Raw genomic sequence first — 27,230 nt, 5'->3', positions numbered from 1 at the left:
ATTAATTATGCTCAGTTCGAAAAATTAAATAACTATAAAATTACTTATAAAATAATTAGTGTTTTATAAACAGCAATAGACAATTTTATCAATTTTGACGAGAGTGTTTTCGTACTGAAAAAAGTTGCTTGTGTGCAATTTGTTCTGCATGATTGCATATACAGTTATAATTTCAATATCAAAACATAATCAGGTGCGTATAATACTATATAATAAATAATAATACTAATACGAGTCGGACGAAATTGGCTTGAAGTTGATGTCATTATCTGTTTTCAAGACATACAAAAGGCAAGAAATACTCAACCCACATATTTAATTATATGTATGTTTATTAAAACGTGAATTTTCAAATATGGAATTGAAAAAATCTACCCTATCTTTCAAACGAAAGGAACGTATAATACAGCTAATGAAAAACACGTTTTATTGTGACGTACAACGTCAACAATAAAGCATTATAAACAATAAATCCGATCAATACGCAACGTGCTTCGACGAGACGGACCCGCATCGCGTTTCCTGGAACACGCGCGGGTAAAACCCGAGGCACAAAACTGTAGAAAGTATAAAAAAATAAAGGAACAAAACATCTGGGTTAGATCTTCTCTATTCTTGACCTTAAAAAGACAACACGAATTCGAATAATTAAACTGGCAACAATATCTTTCGATTTAAAAAGTTAATTATGTGTCAAAATATTTGGGGATATCGATCCATTTCCGCAAACCCCTGTGCTATCTAGTAGTTCGTATATTCAACATCCACACATTATCATTTCCGCGTGTCTCGTCGCCGCGGTGCGCAGTGTGCGTGCAGCTTGACGCGGGCTCCCGGCGCCGCGCCTCCATAAATCTCGGAGAGGCCGCTGCCGCCGCTTCCTTTGTTTTTTTTTCTCGCCGGCGCGGTAATAAGATCGCGAGCGTCAACGTCAGGTATAGATAGGCGACTTGGCTCCAGCCAGCCGCGCGTGAAATGCATGCGCTGCGGGTAAATTATGGTACTAGTTTTTGGACAGAACGACTGGTAAATAACTTAATTTTTTTATGTTAATTCGACTATCATAGATAAGCGATACTTATATAGATAGCGATAGAAACAAAAATTGAAAATACATTACTTCTAAGTAGAGAAAACAATTCGTCCTATATTTATAATTTGCAGAAAGTAATAATTGAGAATTTTAGGATGAAAGGTCTTAACCGTTACATGTGCAAAAAATAAAAATAAAAAAAAGTACGACGCGGTACTGGTCGATAAATCTATCACCGTATTCATCACTCGACCCACAACGCCCGCGTCTATTGACCGTGCAGATGTACATTTGAAATGTGTTCGATTACCGAACGTCCGCGTCCGTTGAGTCACGCCGCAGCGCCGCCGCCGCGCCGATCAACGCTCACCGGTACGGGTTGCGCGGGCGCACCAATTAGTGGGTATAATGACCGTTACAAGCTCATGGCACAAACATTTACTGCACGTTAACAATTTAAGTTTATTTTTTTAATTATTTGGTACGTCATCCTTACTATTATAAACTTTATTATTCGTTAATTTTAGCGGAAATATAATTTACAATATTCTCGGTAAATGTTGCCCTACTTATTTCTATAAAGGCTGTCGTAGATCTTCGTGCCAGCCGTGTACCACCCACTCATCATTTATTCTACCGGCAAACATCAATACTTTGTACTGGTATGTTCCGGTCCGAAGGGTGAGTGAACCAGTGTAATTACAGATACAAGGCGCATAATATCTTAGATATTAGAAGCTTTGGTTTCGTTACAATGATATGGAATAGTCTACAAATTAAATTATTCTTAAATGAAATCGACTTTAAGAAATACTCCTGAATCGTTCAAACGTTACCGTGGAACCAACCAAGCGGTTTATATTAAACCAACAAAGTATACAGGTACAGATCACCACAAAGCTTTTCTGTTCTAAATACAATATAAATATATTACGACTGAAAACAGGTAGGCTTAAATAAATATACTAAAGAAAACTCGAGTAATTGTAAATTAGAATCGAGTGTTAAAGTATAAATAAATACTCGACCGAACCTATCTCGAGATAGCTTGAGACAAAATCTTTGATGCCATTAAAGAAAGAGTACATTTTCATACATTACACTCCGCATCGACCGCAGTTGGTGAAAACGTTCTACTCGAGCCGTTTCTTGTGTCGGCGAGAAACAGAGGCTCAGGGCCAACGAGGGCCATTAGCATACATAATGACCTCTGAAACTCAGGCCAGCTTGGAGATATCCCTCCCACTCCGTATTTGATGCGTCTATATACATACATAGGCACCTTCGTACATTACTTAATAACAAGCAATCAATAGCTTCATCTACTATTAATAACTATAATGTACTATAATTGATAACTGAAATTATTTTTCTTTTTTGAAAAGATTAATCTCTATCAATACAAAATCCATCAACCAGCGATGACCCAGCGTGACGCACTAATCTGCCAAGCAGTTGGGCAAGAGGACTTCACCCTACAGTAGGAAATATACATTCAGTCACTATACCTACTTCTATCTCCTGTTCTTCCAATAATCCATTTATATTTAAACTGATGTAATTTCTTTCTTAATTCTGGAGATCTATTTGAATTATACAAGATATTTAAACTGTTAATGAAAATCGTACACCAAATAAAAAAAAAATTCAAAAGCATTTATACAACTTAATATAGTTAAAATTTCAGTCGAATGGTTGACCGAAACAGCCTTAAAAACCAGTTTAATATGTTTAAAATCATTGTCCTAATAAAGTTTTCACGAAAGGAAATATCAAATTATATAACGGTCTACCCACACATTAGGAATGACACAATGGTCCTACCTAACTACGTATAGCTTGAAACGTCATCCTTGTCCAAAAACCACGTGAGAAAGACACAGATTTGGAATAAAAAAAATGGCATGGATATGAATAAATAGTTCATTACAAAAGCTAAGACTCCTCTTCAAATGTTCCCCAATATTTACACTTAGTAAAAATCATAATTGTCGTCATCATCATACGTCATGGATAAACAATAATCTGCAATATTTCAAGGAACTAACTGATAAGGAATCACGGACTCCCTGGTAACGGTGATAAGAAAACAATAAACGCTTACTCAATAATACTCGGTTACCAAAAGACATTTTGATATTGAGTAGACTTCTAAGGTTATTTGACTTACAGAATCGTGTCCGTTTAGTAGTAATTTATTGCTGAATGGTTTACTTAAATCTATACTAGTCTATAACAATATTATAAATTCGAAAGTAACGTCTATTATGCTAAACCACTGAGATGAATTTTATGAAATTTGAAGCAAGGATGAACCCCAAGGAAGGACATGGACTTCTTACCTAAAACTAGTATTAAAATTTAGTAGTTGAAACTTAGTATTAAAATTTTATAATGGCATTAAAAAAATAACAATAAAATTATTTATTTTGCAATTTCAAATAAAATATTTACATGATTTGGTTTATAAAGAAACAAAACATTTACATAAGATGAGTTAAAAATTGAAGTAATTTCTTAAAAACATACTAAAAAAAGATTAAGATGATTCATTTCTCATATTTGTGGGAACATAAATGAAGGTTATAAGTATTTGTGTATAGCATTATATATTTTGCTACAATTACAAGACAGCGTACCCCATGTTGTTTCTGGATTAATACGTCACATGTAGAATTTTGTATTAGACCGACAACAGTGATAACATAGAGAAGAAAAACATTGAGAAAATGCCACAAACGGCGACTACCAATATTCTGGACTAATAGAAATGACCCGATCATGGAAAGGCCAGACTATCCAGACAAACCTAAGAATCCAGAATCCCACTAAGATAATTACAAGAACTGACACAACAGACAAACAAATAGTAGGCATCGCAATTCTAAAATGTCGATTGAGATGCAGCCTGTAAATAATTAACATGCAGACACACTTCTCATTTGAAATAATTAATTTAATCTTTTCTAAAATCTGCCTATCTTAAAAATGGTGTACAACTCTTTAATCGGCAGTTAATACATACTAAAAAGTCTCAATACGGATTGTCATCGCGTGAGAGATTCTCGTTTTGATAACAAAATTCACTTTTAATTGCACCCGTTTTTAAATTTCGGTGCATATCGCATGCGTGTCGGCTGACGCGATGAAGAGATGGCACAGAATTGATAGTAGAAGATTTTTTTATCAAATAAAGAGTTTATGGGCCTGTAAATACAGTGAAATACCAATGCTGGATCGAGTCCTCCAGTGCTCTCGATAAGTTATAGAACTTTTTCCAAAACACTGCTTCAAGTATGTGTGATAGATGAATGTACATATGGCAGAAATTCATTCTACATGTGTAGGTTTTCTCAAGATATTTTCCTTCGCCGCCGAGCACGAGATGAATAATAAACACAAATTAAGCACGTGATAACGTAGTGGTCTGGTCGCTGTGGCATCCGAACTCTCATCTGTTTATAATAATCCAAAGTGCAAAATATTTAGTTAGTCAAACAGCGTCTTATTCTTATGTTCTCGGATACTGAATCATTTCTTATATTGTCTTATCTATGTCTTTTTGATATCATCTCTTAGTCCCTTTACTCTAATGTCAATGTCAAACTTTACTTTTTTAAATTTGGAATCTTATATCTTGACTTTGACGTAAAGCTTGTATGAAAATCCAATGTCTTGTTCTTACACATATACAAGTTATTCAATTCGATGTGAAGAAGCAAAGCCACAGACTTCAAAATATTATTTTTAAGAAAAAAAAAACAATAAATATAACCTAACAAATTAGTACTACGAAAGAATGTATCGGGAAACATGGCGCTAATTCTACTAATAAATTATCACTTTATTGCGATCGAATTGAAATGTAATCGCTGCCAAAATACGTCAGCCATTTTCCTATTCTACTAACAAAACGATCCAGTTTCAGTTCGATCGAAATCAGAATATAACCTTATAAGCAGATTTGGCCACGGCTCGTATTAGTCTCACTATAACACAAACCAAACAAACAGGTAGATTCATCAATATTTTATCAATAATTGCACAATAATTTTCTTCGCAATTCACCAAGTATAACATCTATTCAAGTGAGGTATGTTATATTACAAGGCAATTGACCAATGCATTTCATTGATAACAATTTTTATCACAACAAAAATAACTCGTTCAATCCATTTTATTTATAATGCAACAATGAAAACGAAATCAGACTACATTGTATCTGAAAATTGTCATCTCTTTGACAAAATATGTTTCATTTTTGCTCTAATTTCTGAGATTTTGGGCTTACTATTGAAATTTAATACTTTTTATTTGTCTTCTTAATGCGAAGTTTCATTTAGCTGATTATTTCTGTGAGGATATACCATAATTAATTAAACACAGGGTCACAACCAGAAACTAAAAACTTTAACTACAGGCACAAGAGACATAACATCTCAGTTCCCAAGGTTGGTGGCACATTGGTTTTGTTAGAAATGGTTAAAATTTCATGGCACGAAAGTCTATGGGGCAGTAAGGTCCTAAGCTCAAAGACAACTGATACTATATTTTATAATATGATATTGCATGGCATCCAATCGATCTAGTTCTCTGAAATGTTAAAAGAACGCCTGCTATACTATGTTAAGATAAGAAAATTTGTTTGCGTAAAATTTATTTGCGACATTCGTTTATAAAGAAATACGTATTACTGTAGTAAAAGATTTCGAGAAGAATCGTAACAATGGTCAGTGGAGTAACACGATACGAGTATAACTCATATCGACATTAATATCATCTGTTGTTTTATATTTAGGTGTGTTAAAATAACTCGTAAGGAGACTGGTGTACTCGTGAGAAGCGTCCCTTACTTTTTGCTACTTCGCGGTTCAACCCTTCCCAGGAAGTATTCCCACGAGTATATATTCGCGACACAGATCTCGACAGCGTCCATAAACTATACTATACTATACACAGCGCTATCCTTTCCTTGGTCAATGGTCAAAATATATACAATAATGATGTATTGTAAGAATACATTCGTTCTTGCGATAGCTTTGTCTCACTATGAATACTATAGTGTCTGTAATCGTAATATATTAAAAAGGTTTTAGTGAATTTAAACCGTGATGTAAAATTATCGTCCTGCTTCGCATCGCTTACGTGATGGACACGCGCATTTTGTTTCAATACGCGCCGGGTGCATAAGATCTTTCACATTTAGTTACGTATCTTGCAAAAAAACGAATCCATTGTTGAATCAGAGAAATGCGAAGGGCCCGTAAAAGAAAAGAGGTCTGAGCATCGCGTCCCCGTTACATATACACAATATGTCAATGACTTCAAAAGTATATTGTTATTAAGTTTTAACAAGAACAAAATCGGTTTGAGTTTATTTTTTAAATCGATTATGTTTTCTATAGAAAAATAAAGTTAACGTTTTCTACTGTGAAGCCAATCAAAAACGTCCCTACTTTATACAATTGAAATGTCCAACCTTATTAATGAAGCGAACGAAATACGCCGAAGTTCCCTTTTATTGTCGGATAGATAATTAAATATTCCATCGAATTATCGTCGTTACATGCGACAATAAAAGTACATAGAGTGTCGTCCGCGTCTTCGATCGCGTTTTAGGGGTTGGTTGTCAGGTGTTAGGCTTAAAAAGGCGCCAATGTCGTTAGGGTTCAAGCTGGTTTCATACCAAATTTCATCAAATTCGGTTCAGTGTTTTGGCCGTAAAAGAGGATAGAGAACAGACAGACAGAGTTACTTTCGCATTTATAATATTATAAAAATTTAAACGAAAAGTTATTAAAGAATAAAATTTGTAATAAGGAAACCAAATAAATAAAAAGAGCGCGTATTTGTTTTATATTTGAATGAACCATTCGGGGACTCGCATCTCGATTCGAAACAAAAATCATGGCTTTCCCAATACGCTAAGAAAGTACTTAACGTTAGAAGAAAGTTTCAGAACGTAACAATTTCTTGTAAGTGCGTCGTAAAAGCGATTAGATAATCTAAAACACATTTCTAAACGTGTCCGCGTGATCGTTGCGAGTGAGAACAATAGCGTGACTGATGTTGACACCTTCGCGTATGTCATTGCACGCCGTTATCGCAAGACTTAAGATAAGTGCATGTATACTATAACAAAAGTATATAACGGACACGAAATTCCACGACGACGGGTGTTTGACCGACACGACCAATTAGAAGCGAAGTAATGGGTATTGTGTTACCTCGGGCATATGTGAAACATCTACAAGATTCAAAAATAGAATTAAAAAAATATAAAAAGTTACTGAAATTAAAAAAGTTATTTTAAAATATTGTAATCAGTTTTTTTTTTCTTATTAAGATCAATTAAAAATAAATCAATAGTGTATAAAATCAAATTAGCAACGCTTACGATAACATCGTCCACGTAAACGATGCCATTACAATAAGTTTATATATGTATGAGCTCTCAGTGGTAATTCCCATTTAGAACAGAGCAACATTTTAACTTGAGCGTGACGTGTTAGTGGCTCATAAAATCAACGCCATTCCCAATAACAACCGACCACATAACTGACAGCTTACGTCACAATTCGACTATACATAATCTGTATTCCGGCATAATGGCGCCGATCTTCAGCTCACTTCATCGCGAACTTCACGCCGTAGACACCTCGGTAGTTACCAGTCACTCGACACCCTTAGGAGTTACGAGCCCACTCGAATCTTATCCCTCGCAAGAGCCGGGGGAGGCACGCGAAATGTCAAGCCTTCAACTACACGCTGGCGTATCGTAGCTACTTCTATAGATTCAGTACCTACGTACAAGATACTGAATTCCGTTTAGCGATCTAAATTATGCCTTTGCTTTAAAATATCTACATTATAAAATGTTCCGCTTTGTTAGACTAACCTGTAGTATACTGAAATGCAAGCTCGTCGATTAAACCATAAAATCATACTACTAATTTACGAACTGGTTATTGAGTCAGCTGAGATTAAGTTGATAGTTATAAAACAAAGCCTTACAAATACGTCTTATCGAATTTCAAATGTGAACATTCGGAATTTGAAATAATATTCCAATTTTAAAAGTAGGACTAATTTATTCCTAAAATTCGCCTTATAAATGATCCAACCAGTTACATATAATAGTTAGTTAAATAGCTACACTAATTATGTAACAATAAAAGCTAGTCATTGTACTTAAAGTATAGCGAAAAGCTGCTGTATATGTTGCTACTTATATAAGTAGTAGTAGTTTTATTCATTGAATAACATTATTTACTTGATATTATTTATAAAACATTATAATAATAAAACTTAACCTAACGTCCAATTATAATTTCAAACGGCTCGGCCGTTGATTTCTATATTCTAAAACATATATACATATATAAAGGAATTGATATAGGATTCAGCGGTAACTGGTAAGTACATAACAGCCAACAGTTTGCGTTGCGTGACTAATTTAAATATCTCCGTCCGATCAGTTAAGGCATCGCTTGACAGACGAAGGTATGGACATGGAAAATCACTATTAAGACAGGATACCACGAGACGCGAATACCGCAACTCGCATTTACATTCACGCGTTGCAACGCCGCGAGCTCCGCCTCGCAGCCGCCATTATCGCGGCCGACGTGGATATATGACGAGGTATACTTGATGAGACATCGCGTTTAATAACGACGTTATATGTAACATCCCCGTAAGCGAATGAGACACACAAAAATAAATATTTATACCGAGAATTTGTTACAAGCACTAACCGTCGAGGGCAATGACTTCGACTGCGGAAAGTTAAAAAAAAAACATAGGATTCGTTCTAGGCGGGGTACTCGTGTTTTTATCCTAAAAACTCACATGAATTACATACTTATATTTGTCGTGGTGTGTTTAAATGAATTGCTTTGTAAACAAGTTGATTGGATAAATATCTGAGTTGAAATAAGATACACAGTCAGGCTTTCTTGAAAACAAAAATTCAAAAACACTTTCATTAAAAAAAACTGCTTACGTCACGTATATTACGTCACTTGGGAGCCAAGCTATATTAACTGCAACATACATACGATATTATAACACAAACAAGGTAGGTAAATAAATTAATTAATTATACCTCAATAACCTCTTCCTAATCATCAGATCCACCAATAAAAAAAAGCAAAACGGTGCGCAAATACCATCTTATACAATCTTTTGCCTTAAATCTTTCGTAAACTATATTATAAAGGTGCATATATAATGTCATTTGTACTTGTAGCTAACTTAAATAATAATTATTATAATATTTCTTCTTCTAATTCGATAAGGCAGTTAAAGCAACACTACGATATGTATATTACCTCTGAGTGTTCGTATAACAGCCGTGTCGTATCCAGCGTACATTTCTCGGCGGCACGTAGGTACCTGACTGCCGCTCATTACCAGCGCCGAGCGCGTCTACCTGCCGTCCACAATTACGAGCCCAAGGTTTTTTCCGCGACACCAATTTTACCGTTTCGCGTATTATGCACCATTTTAAAGTCGCATTAGCAGAATAAACTGGTTCTCGAATGTTGCCTATTTATGCTACGATCGAAATCGACGATAATGATCGGATTAACATAATTAAAAACTCCAACAAATATATTTATTAATAATCATACTATAGGAAAAATAAACAATGATCTTAATCACAGAGCTCAAATCTTTTACTAGAATTGTAACAATAAATAGTTTATGTAGTTTTTACATTACGTATAAATTATTCAATTTATAAAAATATTATCTATTCAAAATAAAAAAAAAGGTTTTGATATTATGAAACATTTACAGATGACAAGTTAGCTTTAACGACCAGAAACAAGGAACGGGAAGTAAGTAACACAATGTAGCAAAACAACATAGAATCATGGCGAAATGGAGGATTGTGCGTAATTAAATGCGCCTTTCCATTAGATGCACCATGTTATTTAAAACTACAAACAACAACAATCCTTAACGTTCATTTATAAAGACCATTTTCCCGTGAACGTAACGTCGTGATACTGGGTATAATCGTGATCAGAAAATGGGTGACGCACGTCTCATTCAGAGAAGATTATTCACGCACGCGACCGGAGTAAGATCACGCATCCACGCATGCATGTGAAAGCCTATACATCACTTTCAGCTCGACTCTACGAAGCAAAAATAAGCACACATAAGCTTGAAATTTAATTCAAACATAAGTTTCTTTTTGTAACATCTATACAATAAAATTACATATGAACGGAAGGAAAAACACTTCGAAAGACTAGTTTAGTATACAAAAGTTAACCAACAAAATCCACGAATTAATAATAATTTAGAATATCGCAATCAGTGCATGTTTCGTATTGTCCTACGTTAATACCCCTGCCTAATGTCCGGACGCGCCGCGTGCACGCATCGCAGACGCATATGCCCGTAGCCCGTGGGACGCAAGTTAACGCAAGGATATTATTATCGGAGCGGCAAACAAAGGGCGAGCGAACGCAGGCGCGTACCATTGTCGCTTTCCGGGAAAAGATGGCCGCGATTACCGCCACCCGCCATCGCCACCGCTCAGCCGCTGTAAATCATTATCTCCGTAAAAACTAATTGAAAAGAGCTGCACCTTTTGTTATCGCGTCACTTATTACGTTTGGACGTGCCTTCGACGTCGACGTCGCGGCTCGCTGTTGTGATAACGCGTCCCAAACAAAAGACTCTGGTTCCGAGAAGAACGTAATTGTTGGAACATCTAATCGTCAATTATGTATACAAAAATAACTGCGTTCATTTATTAGACCATGTTATTGGTAATAGTAAAGTTCACATTGTTACAGACAGTAAACAATACATATTTATAAATGTTCTAGAATATTTAAAAGATGGGATTTTACATACTCAAACAAGTTTAAGAATATTTTAAGTGGTTTCAAATGTTTGAAATGACATAAACTTCGTTTTTATAATAGAGAGATGGACTTAGACAACCATTTTAGATTAACCACTTGAAGATAATGTTTTCTTAAATTTCACATACTTTGAAACCATTTATCATTATTTATTGTTAAATTTAAAGTTAGTTCAATTGGCAGTTTAATAGTTTCAATATACATAATATTATTTATAAACAGATCTTCACTAACTATTTATTAGTACACTACAAACACTACCTTCATTATTTATAATTTATCTTCAAAACTGTGAACAAGTTCGAATGTAATAAGACCCGTAGATACTATATAGCCTAATAAGAAGACAATATGGCAGCCGAAGCCGACGGCCATTTTCGAGGGAACCTAATTGCGCAGAAGATATTTTAGTGACCAAGATGCCTTTATGACGGTGGGATGGTGTATCCCACGCGACCGTAAAGATCTCAGGTGCATAAACAACGGCTTTACGTACTTAGATGAAACATGCAAATTACGGATTACAACTGAAGAGTTCTTGATAGAAAGATGTTTTTATTAATTTTCGGAACAATAAACGTTGCCTACGATTGACGCACATATCTGTTTAGAAAATAATAACATGTAGACTCTAGAACAAAGTGAGCGGTTGCTGCAATAGGAAGAGAAACCTTTAATTTTCTTGATTTAATAGAGATTTACTGCTTTAAAAGTCAAGACATAAATGTCAATAGTTAATTAAACGATTGATTATATTAACACAGATTTGAATGGTTTCGCTGTTCAGACAGGAGTTGGATATTTACATGCATATATTCTTGAGTTATTTACGACTTAGGTTGTTATAATAAACGCATCAGAGAAAACTAATTTCCTTTACTTTACAATTATTGCCCGTTGCTACTGTTGAGCAAAAGGTCTTATACTAAATTATTAATATTTTTGTCTTTGGCTGGCCATGCCAACTAATAAACTGATCAATAACATGATGTAATAAAAATATATGATATACATTGAAAAGCTATAGAATTAATAGGCAAAGATAAAAAACATCAGAAAGTCGTAAAAAGACAGTTACGTAGACGTGATACGTAAAATTGGCCACGTAATAATAATTATAAAACTTATAGGTTACTTATAGGTTAGGTGTAGACATCATCTTGACCATACGAACAATATAGACTGCGCGTAGAAACCGCATCATTACGTATACTTCATTTCGTCGCTAGTTAAGCAACACTGCAGTACAATGCAGAAAAAACTCACTTCGTGTCTCACTCTAGACCTGTAGAAAACCGACTTACGGTGATATATTTTGATGAGTTTAATTTAATGTATTAATTTAATTATAGTCAATATCGCATATAACTTTCCGACAATTTACGATCGAGTTTGTTCGTTCAGAATAGTTCTATAGATGTGTATTCATTATAAAAATGATAAATGAATTGCCGATAAATTATATTTAATCGTATTTTAATAATCTTCTAAATGATTTAAATAAATCAAACCTTCTAATGAATTTTCAACTCGTATAATTAAACACATTCCATTTTCAAAGTCCTATTGTCCGGATCATTTTAAACATGCCGTATAACAATTATATTAACATACGAACCTGTTGCTGATATTGTTTCGAGAACACCATTAAATTGTTTTATTACCGCGTGTAAATATCGCTAATTTGCTGCTCAATGTTGGCGCACAATGTTTTAAAAGTTAAAATATTGTATATACATTGTTTTGAATATACATACATAATGATACTAACTACCTGCTCGGCTTCGCGCGGGTTTACTTAAACATAATCCCATAATTTAAAAAGAAATGTTCATTTACAGTCATAATAACTACTAAAACAGTACTTAAAATGACATGCATTATATTATACACTAGCTACTCGTCCCGGCTTCACAGGTATACAATAAGTGCATATGCTACTGTAAAATCTCGAACTAAGGTAAATCTTAAGATTTTCCAGTAAAACCTAAGATTTACCGACATGAGTTGGTAAATGTAAGTATTTATTATAAAGAGACGACTTTTTCGGACTTTTACCATTCCAACCTAACCTAACCTAACATGTAAATCCTAAGATTTACCAAGTGAATGATGGTAAAAGTTCGAATCCCAAAGTTTTATGGACGTTTACCATTCATATTCGGTAAATCTTAGGTTTTACTGGAAAATCTTAAGATTTACCGTAGTTCGAGCTTTTACAGTAACATATATATAAATACAACTTTTAGATTAAAGTACAAACATTAAAAAAAAACTCGAAATTCTTAGCTTCTCTCTCCTACAATATGCATGCGTACAACTTAATCATATAAATACATATAAATCTCCCTCTTGAATTACTCTGTTTATCGATAAAAGCCGCATTAAAATCCGTTGCGTAATTTAAAAGATCTAATTGTATAGACGGCGGAAGCCACCTTGGTTTATACTATGTAGAGATATAGCTGAAATTTTCAAACACAATTAAAGATAACCGATATGTTTAGATCGAATATAAAGAATAACTGAATTTCAATCATTCGAATCAGTGGTAGCTTTACCATAAAATTAACCTTTTAAAATTATGATTTAAAAGTACTTGAAGTATAACGTAAAATCAAAATACACTTTACCTATCTAGCCTATACTGTTACGAGCACTTTTGAATCGACATTTTAGACCTTTGACTTTTGATTAAAAACTCATCACAACTAGATAAGGTAATTAAACAATTTGCTTTATAAAAAAAATTAAAACAATTATATTTAATATGTTCATACGTGTGTCATTTATTATATATTTCATGTATTTATTTTAATTTTGGATTATTATTTGTGTATTTATTATAATTTGTGCACCTGCGTACCGCTTTATTTCATTACGAGTCCTCTATCCAAATGTTGTCTGGATGAGATCGCCTTTTAAGCGATGATACCGCCTTTTGTATGTACGAATGTTACAAAGCTATGTTGTTTTGTTACATTTATTTTATTTCTGTATTTTATTTAAATACTTGGCATACAATAAAAAGCATGTTTCCTATGGAAGATGTTTAAGCCGCCGTTGCCTTTTCTGTACACATTTTTATGATATAAAGTTGTACCGGTCGCTGTTATTTTTGTTAAAGAAACATATACATATTATGAATTAATATCGATATATATTTAATATTACAAATTGTAATTCGCAAGTTTATATTAAGATGGATTGAGGATTCCATAATATGGAATTACAATCTATGCAGATGTATATATTTTATCTATACGTAAACCTTAGAAAATTATAAATTGCATATAAAATATAGTTATTGCCCGCGTCTTCGCTCTCGTTTCAGGGGTCGGTCATGAGGCTTGCTTCATAGCAATTCTCATCAAATTCTGTTTAGTGGTTAAGCCATGAAAGAGCAACATACAGACAGACAGAGCCGTAGATAGATAAGTACAGCTTACAATACCGTCTTTAGCGAAATCTTCATCTATGCGGTTCAGAAAATTAAGAAAACAATCCAAAATAAGTTACAGATAAACAAATACTTTCTGCTTTATTTAATTGTAAAGAATGCTCGGTTTATAGTATCTGGTTTGTGAATGGTTGCTTCACAAAACGGGTATGCACCGGAGCCCATTACTAGTAAAAAATAATTTCTTACACCCCACATTTACCCGAATGACCCTTCATGCCTGCTCATCCTTTGTTTAGATGGAACAATATTAAGGAAATACAAAAAAACGGGTCATAAAATATCTTCCAATGTCACGTTCAACGCGGGGTGTGATGGCTCTAAGAAATTTCTCCATTGAAATCGCGCGGACGAATTATGTAGATGAGTTTATTCAGTTACGCTTATTATAACGCTTCATCATAATTATATCATAATTTATAATATTTAGCGTTCACTCAGTTGTCGAAATTCGACCATGATCATTAATGAAAATTTAAAAAAAAATCTTAATGAATTTACGTTTGTCAATATTTTTTTAAAGGACAATAAAACCCGCTTATAACTGCCAAACGAAAAAAAAGTTTCAAATGAAAAGAGAAAAGGTAAATAATCAAGTTTAGGTAATCTGTTTCGTCTTTATCTATTTATACATAGACGCCATTATATGAAAATATTCTGGATTTTATAATTGTCAGCAGCACGTCAAGTACGTACGTCAAGTATGGAAAATGATTTAAATACAATTGTCACATTACAGATGATTTGACCGACGAATTTTAAAAGTTGAAATTAAACAAGAGCTTTTAAGGAAATCCGATCTTAATTAGCTTATCACGAAACGATTTATCAAATATAATAAAGGTATACCCACATATTGGCGCTTCAACTGACGCAATAATATAATTATAATTTCAAATATGCGATTTAATGCATCGGCAACATCTGAGTGGTCCTAACCTGTTGTACCTACCTATTATCTATCTATCTATCTATTTTCCTAACTTAAACATGGCAATCGATAAGAGGCAAAATCGCAAAACTCTGTAAGTATTGTTGATATCAATAGAGATAAGAAACCATAGTTACATTCGGGGAAGTTAAGCGAGGCCTGCCGGTGGTTCCGTGAAGTCATTAACGCATTTCCGCTACCTGTGCGTTAAAACATGTCATGACACGTCATGTTGCGAGTATTCTCGCGGTTAAAATATAAGCCGTCCCTGTACTATTATTAAAGCGCGGTATTGGGTTAGGGCTGTCGTCATCCGTCCGGGTTCCGTATAGCTTAGGGGATATCAAAGGATCGTTTAGATATGAAAAAAATAGATAATCACTTAATTAAAGGTGATGGTTAGTTCTATTCAGTTTTATTTTGGTAAAATCTATTTCCATCTCTACAGACTTTTTACGCTTTTTAGGGTTTCGTAAATACGATAAAAAACCCTCATTGGATCACTTTCGTGTCTGTAAATTTATTTTATTTATCATATTACTATTTTGCTCTATTAGTTAAACAAATTTAATACATTCTTATTTGTCATTTTTTTTTTATACATTTGTGTTTTTCTTTTTGTATAAATTGGACGGGCAGAAGTACCACCTGATGATAAGTGGCCACCAGTTCTCATAGATAGTGTCACAGTAAAAAATTAAACATTCCTTACATCGCCTGGGAAGTAAGATGTTATGTGCCCGACTGACTGACTCACTCAGTCACCCTTCAAACCAGAAGACAATAGTAAGCATTGCTGCCTGTTAGAATATATAATGGGTGGGTGGTACCTACCCAGACGGACTTACACGAACTAAACCAGATTAATTTTCTAAATATTTTTTTAAATGTGATACTTTGAATATACCTATTTCACATACTTATTAACAATTACAGTAAAAACTTTGGTTCTGACTTGAGACGAATAGACTAAAGAAAAACTAGAGTTTTTGGTCTGATTTCGTATTTGTTTACAATCAATACTGATAAAATCGTTTGTCTTAACGTTGTATTTTATCAATTATCGATACAAAACCAAAACTATTTAGTCTAGGAAGCTGAAATATGGTACATAGGTTCTATGACATAAGTATGGGGTAAAATAGGTCTATTTGAAATTTTAACTCGATGATACTTATGATAACAATTTATAGACAAACATTCTTTATGTATTTTTTTTTATTTGTCATTAATATTACACGTAAAGTACATAATTATTTAATTTGTTCTAACTCCAAGATATCTTCTTTAAAAACATTCTCACAATATCTAGCCACAACATGACTCACTAAAGACCTCAGTAACTCGGAGATAAGTTTAAGCATAATAGTCAGCGGTTGATTGACGACACAAATCCCGGTAATTGACAACCCTAACGGGAACCTCATTAAAAACAGGGTTACGGCGTTGTATTAAGGCTTAAATTCATTTGCGGTGAGCCGAAGGTTACAGGGTTGGGCCGTTATCTACATATTGGTCGAATGGCCTCGCTCGTCGCGCCTCGGCCCTGTTGCACTCGCGAGTGTCACGATAACAATTACTGAGAAACTTATTTTGTTGTTCACATTTACACCGACGATATGAACCTTATGCCTCAGAGAATAAAGACGGGAGAAGCTCATATTGCATAGGTACATGGCGATCAGAGGCGCCGCGTTGAGTCGAATACTAAATACTGAACGGTTTAAAGGTAACATACTAACATAGTATAGCTAGGTCCGCGTTGCAGCTAGATATCCTAAGCTAGAGGTTTATATGACCTAATTCCCAGCACTTGACTGCATTGCACAATATCTCAACTCTCAAGGACAGTTTGCGTTAGCTTTGAGTTTTATGTTTTGCTAAAATATTTCGAGACCAATTTGAATTTGAAATCCGAATCGATACGAAATTTTTAAATAATTTTATTAAACTTTTTTTTTATTACTTATGAGCACTGATACTTAATTAGTCTACGAGACAATAAAATTATCAAAACAAATAATTACAATATTTCAATGACAAATCATGTTAACCTTAATAAACCCTTATTCTTAACTTGTTTTTTAGCGTTCGCGTTCCTGCTAATTAATAAAAGTTATAAACAGTGTAGCCCGAAAACAGTTGAGAAAGTGCGTCAATGTGAACGGACTTTGGTCGTTGCATACTCGATAATCACGCGCGACAGACGTCCGCCCCAGCGCTGAGATAAGCGTCATCGATAGACTCTATACGTAGTGTACGTATGTATGTACGTACCATACGAGTGGCGTCTAAAAATTCAAGTCGCGGCGTCAGCGAGTGCAGCCGGTCTCGCGCCATCGGGCTAATGAGTGGCGGGGGGTGGAGGGGGTTCTGGTGAGCGGGTGGACGGGGGGGTCGCGGTAATGGCGCGCGGCGTCGGATGTCGCCGGGGGGTGCCGCGCCGCGCCGCCGATAACAAAATCACTAGAGAACGTGGACAGCGATGTAGCCTATACACTTGAGATGGACATGGTATTTTGAATGTGCCGCAAATAAGAGCTGTGACCTCCTTACGTGCGCTAGGAACAAACGAACGTATCTGACGCTATCATTATTACATTGCACAAACGTGGCCGATTGTACTAGCTTTGTCCCGCGTTTGTATTCGAACCAATTCGGTTTATACAAATCTGTTTTGACGTGATGAATTTACAGTAAACTACTCATGACATGCATCTCATTAACTAATGATCTACCAGTACAGTTTGCCAGATTAGTTGACATTTGTTACTTCTCTTCTACTCATAAATATATATTTAAAAAAAAACGTTCAATAAGCCTTCTGAATAAAGAAGAAAAATATTATTTCAAATCGTACCTGTAATTACTGAAATCAAAGAGTTGAAAGATACAAACTCATCGGCTTTATAATATTCTTATATATAAAGAAATATATAAACAACATATTATTTTACTTACACATATTAATATAATAAATTTTATTGAATATATGAAATAAAACTCTTATTAATATTATGCCATATCCGAATAAAGTTTAACTCGGCAAACATCGCCAATGCCCGAAATACAGTGCGGGCGACGCGTCGTAAATCGCGCGGCTCGGAGGGCCTTTGTGGCCTCAGCTTGGCACAAACATACCTACGCCTGCCTCGCCTCGACTCCGCTATCTACCTAAACCTTGCAAAAACACGCGACAAAAACAGTTAGGTAACGTCGAGACCGGTCAGCGTGATGCTCGGAGCTGAGCAAAACAAGTACCTTGGTCGAGATAACTTACAGAGAAGGTACAATAACAAACATCTTAAAGAAGAATAATGTTTAGTTACTGAAACATTTATTACAAGAAAAAATATAATAAGTCGAAACTTTTTTTAATCTATTAATTCGAGATTAAATCGAGAAAAGATTTTAAAAAAATTGGTAGTTATTTCGGAACTATTTTAAATGTGCGATTACAATATATCAAGTACATAACCTAACAAATTTAAATTATACGTATTTAAAAAATAAATAAAGAAATAATATAGTTAACCAAAATACTAACGAGACATAAGGAGATACAGTTAACATGTTATATATAAATGAGTCGCATAAATTAAAAAAAAAAAACATTAATTTATTATTTTTTCAATTATGTAAAAGTTTAGTTTATCTGTAACATGTTTTAACTTTTTTTAATCCGAGTCTCAAACTTGCTGCGGCTACACGAGTTAACAAATAATATAACGACGCCAAATAAGTTGACAACATTGCAGGACGGAACTTCTTTCACAACAACGTTGTTTACTGTTTTAGGGGTTATTGTGTAATTGTTTTATTATATCTATAAGATCCTAATTTATTTATTTAATGCTACGATTACACCCGGCCATGATTTCTATTTGTATTAATTTCGATTTGTAAAAGTATACTTTTTTAGGTCCTCATGTAAATCATTTCATTTAAATAAAATTATTTGTATTGTTTATTATTTTAATGCGATTCTTTATTAATATTCAATTTTATCGTTCGCTGGTTCTAACTTAAGCCGCGTGGAGATAAGTAAATAAATAAACAAAGGTAAAAGTATTTTTGTATAACCTAGATTCATTTTCAGTGCCCGGGATAGAAAGTGTAGATACTGCGTACACATATTCCGAGAAAGACAGAAGTATTTCTCAGAATAGTGTAAATACCCTTAGTTAAAAAAAAACTATATAGATATATTTATAACAATATTTAGAAGTACACATTATATGGTTTAATCAGATATTCCGTTTTTGTTTTGTTGTATGAAAAATTTGCTCTATACGAGAAATTGTTGTATATTTTACTGTTAAAGTCGCGTTCGACAACTACTTAACTGTATCATGAAATCATAACATTACATGATATATCATTAACATAATATTAATTGTAACTTACTAGCTACCTGACCTGACTTCGCACCGATAAAAACGATAAGTGATATTCAGTTTCTTATCGGTTCTTCCGGGTAGAATCTAAACTCCGAACCGATAGTAGCTTTACATTCAACTTAACCTCGTAAAATGACTAATCAAAAGTGCTTTTCGAGCCTACACGAATAAAGTGTACTTTAATCTTGATTAGTTAAGAAATTGTTTCAAATAAAATCAGCTCCATCCATTTAATAACTCTATTTAAATAATGACAAATTAAAAATATTCCTATGTACCAATGTTGAGTCGTGCGATCTTTCCATCCGTATCACTAATAATTATTCACTAATTACTCTTTATTCCAATGACAGAAGGAGACGAACATACCTTGAATTTAGATACCTATTCTACAACAACTACACTAAAAGCAATTTTTTTGGTAATATATCATCATACTACAATACAACACTACTCCACTTAGTACTAACTACTTACATAGTATAACTTTAGGTTTACTAATAAAATTCCGGTAACACCTTTGCCGACATTCATAATATATTCTTCACGAATCCACAATTAACACCATATACGAGTAGTCTATTTCATCTATATTGTGTACTACTGGCAGTTTTTTGATTAATATATCTTTATTTATAATATAACACTATTTCTAATTATACTTCAATTTGACTTTCAATATTTCGATAACAGTTTCGTCAAAACGCAATTTATTTGCAAATCTACAATGAATATCATAGATAATAAGCTCTCGACCAATAATATCTCGTCAATTCGATAGCAAAATTTTGTATATTTTGCTTTTATCCTGGCTATAGATTAATCTTACTTATATTTAGCTCTTAACCAATGATGACGCGTCAATTCAAGGTCAAATTTGTTTATTTATCTTTACTGCTCCTGCCATTGAAATAAACTATGAATCATAACTTACACCCTTCTTTTTTCCTCACGCATTACTTAAGTTACATTTTAATCTGCTAAGCTTCTGGTACAAGGAGTAAGCGGCATTTTAGTAACGTTTACCATTAAAATGCCATTAATTTTAATAACAATGACAAATGAATTAAATTAAAATCTTCACAATTTTTCTGTCCATTTTTCTTAAATATAAAAATGATACTGTGACTTATTTTTAAAAGGTAGATAAGTAAAAGATATGGATGCTATTTTTACTTTTGTTGTTTTTTTTTTTCATGGAATTGTAAAGATCAAAAGAAGAGATAGATGAGCGGCTAGTCCAGTGTAAAAGAGAAAAAGAAAGAGAAAAACAGGAGATGGCAGATCACAAAATTTAAATTATACGCAGAAGATTAGAGTAGGTAGGTTGTAGGTAGAAATTCTGATAATTATCCTAAGCTTGATGGTGTATAGATCCTTTATCAAGCATCCATCGAACTACCCATCTACGATTATCATTAGTTATATCTTTAGCAATCAAATATCAAGCAAACAATTAAGTGTCATATTTATAAACGAAATAAACAATGAGACTGCACGATATCAAATTATACTAACTTTTCCCGTGCGATGTTATTAGATATAAAAAACGTGATCGATGATGACAGATACTTATAATAGATAGCAAGATGTTAACTAAAAATGCCTTTTATTTTTATTTAAAATACTAATCTCGAAACTGCGAGTACACTAATTATGTCATAAAATATGCAATTCACTTTCATGAGAAAAATAAGTTGCTTTAATAATTGCGACCATTAGCTGGTCGCTAACTAGTCGCGTCGAGACACCCGCGAGACGTCAAGACAAACTTCGTAACCGAGAAAAGTTGCGAACACCGCGATTGAGCGTAAAAGTTGAGTGAACTTTACAAGCGATAAAACTTTTGTCGAGATCTTTTGGGGTTCGGTGGAAAGTTGATGCGTTGGGAATTAATTGCATTAATAAAGTGCGGAGGCTAGGCCGGTGTTTACGGCGTGCGGGGCGCGAAGGGGCGGCGGGTCGCGGCGCGCGGGCGGGCGAACGGACACAAAGGAGAGGCGCGGCCCGGCGGCCGGCGACTGGCGGACCGCGACTGGTCTTATCACCGGCAGTCGGCACACAGTCGCCGCGCGCGCCCCGCGACGCACGTCTCGCGATACCGTGCTAATTGTCGTCGATGGACTAGTGACTTGTGATTGTGAGTGAAACCCGAACCGCGACCTGTGTGAACACGTGCCGCGCACTGCGCATCCCTGCAATATTTTTATTGGTGGAGTTCCCAGCACGCGGCTGTTTATAATATAGCAAAACGGCTGAGCTGTCAAAAATTGTAAACAGAACACACGTGCCGACTCGCAAGTAAGTTATGAACATATTATTTCATATCTTCTCAGGAAAAATATAAATAAATATATAGTAAAACCGCGTAAAATTATCCAATTTTATATAACACAGAGAAAACCATGGTTCTTTCTGAATATTATTTCATTAACTTTTATAACATGATAAATTGAAACATAATTTATTTAAATAACAAAAAAATACTTTAATAAAATTCCACACAAGTAATAATAATATTTATTGTAAATCTGATGAAAATGCACTGATAAATAATATTCTCCTGTATTATATATATTTAAGCGTTTCTCTGTAAAAACGTATTAATCTACCTTCACGCAAATAAAAATATTCGCAATTCGAATTACCAATATTAAGTTTTACTGGAACTAAAATTAGTTTCGGTTTGATTTATTAAATAAATAAATAGCGAAACACGAAAACTAGAAACATACTCTTGAATAGTAAATATATAATAATACTATTTTTAATTATTGACAAAGAATAATTTAAATATTTCTTATTATTATATTATATACTAATTTTACTTACTGTACGTAATGACTACTATACTGATTATTCGTGATGAAAACAGTAAAAAACTTTTATTCTTAAATTTTACCGACGGAATTTACAACAAAACATGTAAAAAAAAAGTAAGGAAAGTTATAAATTATTTTATGATTATTTGGAGATTGTCAATAAAACAAAACAAAAACACGATATTTTATAAATAATTGTAATGAGGAACTAAACAAAAGTGTAGAATTAGTTAAAGATCAAATTAATGACAAAAGATAACGTGAAAATTTCACTTTACACAAAAATATAATTTTTATGAAATATGTTTTTGGGCCCTTGTGAAAATAGTGTTATTTTATCACAATACAAAAATAATAAAAGAACATATTTTGAGGGAATTTTTCTTTGTGTCATGCAACGCCATCTGTCGGTGGACGTCAGATGTAGAGCTGGCAAGGTCACAGTGTCAACGACCCGACAACTTTTGCCGCTTACTGTTGTCGTAGGTCATAATTTTATGTCTTCTTTTTGTTTATCTTTTCGCAACTTTATAGCTTTCAGCGTAAACAAGTTTATCGATCTACCCAAATACGTTTGGATATAATAATGAATAGAATTGTAGTTTTTGCGAAATATTCTAACATAAACTCGTATCTATCATGATAAGCGAGGATCAGTGCACTTTTTGTAATGCGTTGTTGATAAACGTCACGACTAAATTAACTATAGACGAATTATTATATCGCAGTAGATTCTTGTAACGTTGGATCACATGTGTATTAATAAGCTATCATCATACTCGATGTTTTATGTGGTACTATGTATATAATAAGAGCAATTAAAACACAAATAATTTAATGTATTTTTATACAAGAACTGTTGAATGCATAACCGCGAAATAATCTATTACCTGCAGAAAATAAATACTTGTTTAATTTGTTGCATAATGCCAATAGTTGAGTTTTCATAGCAAATTGTAATTGTACATCGTCTTTTGTTACAGTAAGCGAGAGGCGAAAATGACGACAAAGGGCAAGCGTCCCATGCGCGCCCTTACACCCGGAGATAAAATTGAGGCGATACAGCGAGTCAACGACGGCGAATCTAAAGCGTCTGTCGCCCGCGATATTGGCGTGCCAGAGTCTACTCTTCGTGGTTGGTGTAAGAACGAAGACAAGCTGCGCTATATGACCTCTCGTTTATCCTCGCCGGACACAGATAAGAGCAACGATGGAGAGCCGCCCGACAAGAGAGCGCGCACCGAGTCTCCGATTGCGCCACAATCTCCCATTACAACCGGCCTCGATCTCTCAAGCCCGGCTGCTATAACACACAACGTCCCACAACCGACTTTGCCGACTGACACCCCAGTCGAACTAACCACCAAACGAAGTGAACCTTCTCCACCACTGCATCCGACTCGTGAACGTCGCCCTGACCCAGGAGCAAGTGTTTCAATGAGTGCTATAAGCCCTCTATCAGGACTTGGTCATCTGCCTGGACTGACTCATTCACATCTCGGGTTGAGTTTCAATGAGATCGCAACCAATCTGACGTTACTTGCACAACTTAACCCTGGTCTTTCCACTTTGTCAGCTCAACCCGCTAGTCGGGCGTTGCGGTCAGTACGATCACCAAAACCAGCGCACAATGGAATTCTTAATATGAATGAAACCAAGCATCGGAGCAAATCTAATCACTCAGCAGATCTATATCGACACAGCAGTTCCAAATCAAGTCATCACATGAGCTCTCAGTCCGCTAGTCAACCTGTCGATGATACATTATGGTATTGGCTAAAAACCCAACAGGCAATGCTTGACTTAACCGCTCAAACGACGGCTGCACATCCACTTCAACTAGGAAAAGTGAGCGACCCAACCTTGCCTACGAAACCAGTAGCCCCTGCGCCCCCCGTCACTTCACACCTTGATTATAATAGAAATTCATGGCTTTGGCAATATTACAAGCAATTTGGTGGTGCAATGCCTTTACCCGAAGATAAACTTAAATCTGCGTCGCAAGTGCCCAAAGACAAATCCGCCGATAATATTCTTTATTCACATCTAACCAAAGGTAAAACGGAAGATGATCGAGGTGTGATCAGCCCGATACAAACCCAATCGCTAACGGCAGAAGAGCGCGAAACCGTAACCGCACCTGAAGAACCACGCGTCGCTGAGCCGGCAATAAGTCCAGAAGTCGAGGTCGAGAATAAGGAGCCAGCTGCAGAAAAACCCATAGAGTGTGGGAAAAGTCAAGCGAAAGCACGAAATGTTCTGGATAATCTGCTCTTCAACAGTAGCAACCAGGTGGTTCACGAGGAGAACAAGAGCAATGGATCTGCCAATGGCGAATGGGAATCGGGAACGGCGGAGGCGCTCGAGCACGGCGACAAGTTCCTCGCGTGGCTGGAGGCGAGCGGCGACCCGAGCGTGACAAGGATGCACGTGCATCAGCTGCGCGCGTTGCTGCACAACCTGCGCACGCGGCGCGCGGCCGCCGTGCCCGCCGTGCCCGCCGCGCCCGCCGACGCCGCCCGACGCAAATAAACGGCCGGGAATGTCGCGCTCGCTACAGGGAATATTTCAATTACGTGTACATAGTCGTATTTACGTCGTCGCCGGTAAGCGTTCACTTGTGATATGTGTAGCCAAATTTGCGTAATTTCTTTGTTCTAAAAGAAAAGCTATGCATCGTATCTCCTTAATTTTAGACTATATTTAGATAAGTTATAAATCAGACGCTGTTCTCTTTAAAGCTTTGTCGGGTGACTACGACGATAGTTAATCTATTTCCGAGTTTATATCAGACTTATTGTAATACAGATACGAGTATATAATATCTATATCTTATGTAAATTTAAATGTAAATGGATGTTATTGATCGACAAACACGTTACTTTTCAATGCACGCAAACTTTTACGTGATTAGTCTAAGTAGAACCGCTGTATGTTGCCATTCGACTATTACATTCCTAGCTGTACCCTACTCTAGTAGTTCGAACCCTATGTTCTACCTCAAGTCAAGCGTAGCTAATGCTAAGTCACGGCGTCCTTTCAATCGTCCGCTGATATCGCTCGTCGTCGATAATACTACACACACGTGTCGCGGGCGAGTCGTTAGGACGTCATGCACCATACCAAATATTGAAAGGATGCGGCGTTCTCGTGTGCCAATCATGCGAACAAGGTATATTGTTAAGATAATTTATGAATATTGTGTTAGAGCTAGACATTCGTGTAATTGTTTTCTATTGCTCAGTATTTTATATGGTAGACATTGTCTATGTCTCGACTCGGAATTGTATTATATGTTAAAGTTAACAGTTAAGGACACTGTGATCAAAATTATAAATTATTGAGAGATTATTAATAATATAAGTACATTCCTAATGAATAGAGTGTATTATTGTAATGTTAAAAGATTGTCCAATGGTTTAGTGGTTGCTGAAACAACTGGCAACTAATTCTTCTAGCAGAGTTCAAATCCTTTTCACTGAAGTTAGAATAATTCGTTTGCATTTCGTGTTAATTATATTAGCTCCACTGGAAATTGTTTGAGAAGATATTTTGTACAAAATTACAAATATGGAATTATTAAGATATTACTCCTTACACAAAGTATGTGATCTTGAAAATGTTGAAGAATTAAATTTGATTGAACCTTACATGAATATTTTATTTTTTATAAAACCCTACCTATCATAGAAAAACAACACAACCCTATGAAATGAATGAACAGCTTTAACTGGAATTACGAATTTTGATATCAGATATGATAGACAGAATGGAATAAAGATTTGAGAAATTCGTATATCTAACGCCATCTAGTTGTGTTATCTTGAACTAAGAAAATTAATAATATTATAAAATGTTTTTCAGTAACACTTGTTGATTAAGTAACTATTAAATAACAGAACTGAACAACCAATAATTAACTTAATATGGCATAATACTGTGCTTATTATTTTAAGTCTTGTGCTGCCATCTGTGGTAGATAAACTAAATAAAAAATTTGAAATACTTACGAGCAACATTGGTTTTCGTAGCGGCTCGTAATCGAAATAATCAGAAACTAATGATGATAGCCCCTGCCAAGACGTGGTGTCAGAATAGCACAATTTCGTCGGTCTGATTGAAGTGCATACCATTTTCTAAAACAATATAATAACAAATAATATTATATTTATTATATAACATATAAACAATATAATTTTAAAATAGCAATTCTTAAAATTTAAACATTTATATTTAAAAAATATAGAAAATTACTAAAAAGAAAATTGCACCTGAAGCCCACATTCATTAGGAGCTTGTAAAATCAGCGGTCTCCGGGATCTATAGTGAAACTGAAATTGTCGTCTAAAATTTTCGGCATATGCCAGAAGGAGTCTTTCTTTATTTGTATTAATGAAGTAACTTTTGGGGAAACAGGTGCGCGTTTCAAAAACCGGCTCATTAATTTCGGGCCAACAGAGATTAATCACACCAAGCTCATATATTGCATTATTCAATGATTCTATAGTCAATGGTTCTGAAACATCTTTCAAACCGAAAATTTTTGGAGATATTTCTTCAAATTGTAGTTCTTCATTGGGACGATCAAATATTTCGCTGGTTACATTCTCATTTACTTCAAAAAGTGGATCCAGTTGATCTAACTCTATTTTTTTGTCTATTGAATAATTTTCAGATACGACTTTTGCGGCGCT

At 34.8% G+C, this 27,230-nt stretch overlaps 2 protein-coding genes across 2 annotated transcripts in view; one reads left to right on the top strand and one right to left on the bottom strand.

The window, feature by feature from the left end:
- The window catches only part of Lobo (lost boys), a 147,769-nt gene extending 121,098 nt beyond the window's left edge, over positions 1-26,671 (bottom strand). The window contains exon 1 of the mRNA XM_026638534.2: positions 26,547-26,671. Within this exon, the coding sequence (XP_026494319.2) occupies positions 26,547-26,669 (123 nt within the window). The 5' untranslated portion in view covers positions 26,670-26,671. The remainder of the gene's footprint in view (positions 1-26,546) is intronic.
- LOC113399429 (protein distal antenna) lies at positions 21,718-26,186 on the top strand. The gene is made up of 2 exons (XM_026638566.2): positions 21,718-22,015; positions 23,520-26,186. The coding sequence occupies exon 2, from the start codon at positions 23,536-23,538 to the stop codon at positions 25,066-25,068; it is 1,533 nt and encodes a 510-aa protein (XP_026494351.2). The 5' UTR covers positions 21,718-22,015; positions 23,520-23,535; the 3' UTR covers positions 25,069-26,186.
- Positions 26,672-27,230: the final 559 nt, after the last annotated feature.

Source organism: Vanessa tameamea, chromosome 19 (genome assembly GCF_037043105.1).
Source record: "Vanessa tameamea isolate UH-Manoa-2023 chromosome 19, ilVanTame1 primary haplotype, whole genome shotgun sequence".
Lineage (NCBI taxonomy): Eukaryota > Metazoa > Arthropoda > Insecta > Lepidoptera > Nymphalidae > Vanessa > Vanessa tameamea.
Note: the sequence above shows the minus strand (reverse complement) of the source record. Positions and strands in the feature narration are given on the sequence as shown.

Excerpts from the sequence above, each read along its gene's own strand:
- LOC113399429 (XM_026638566.2), top strand. The coding sequence starts at position 23,536 with ATGACGACAAAGGGCAAGCGTCCCATGCGCGCCCTTACACCCGGAGAT.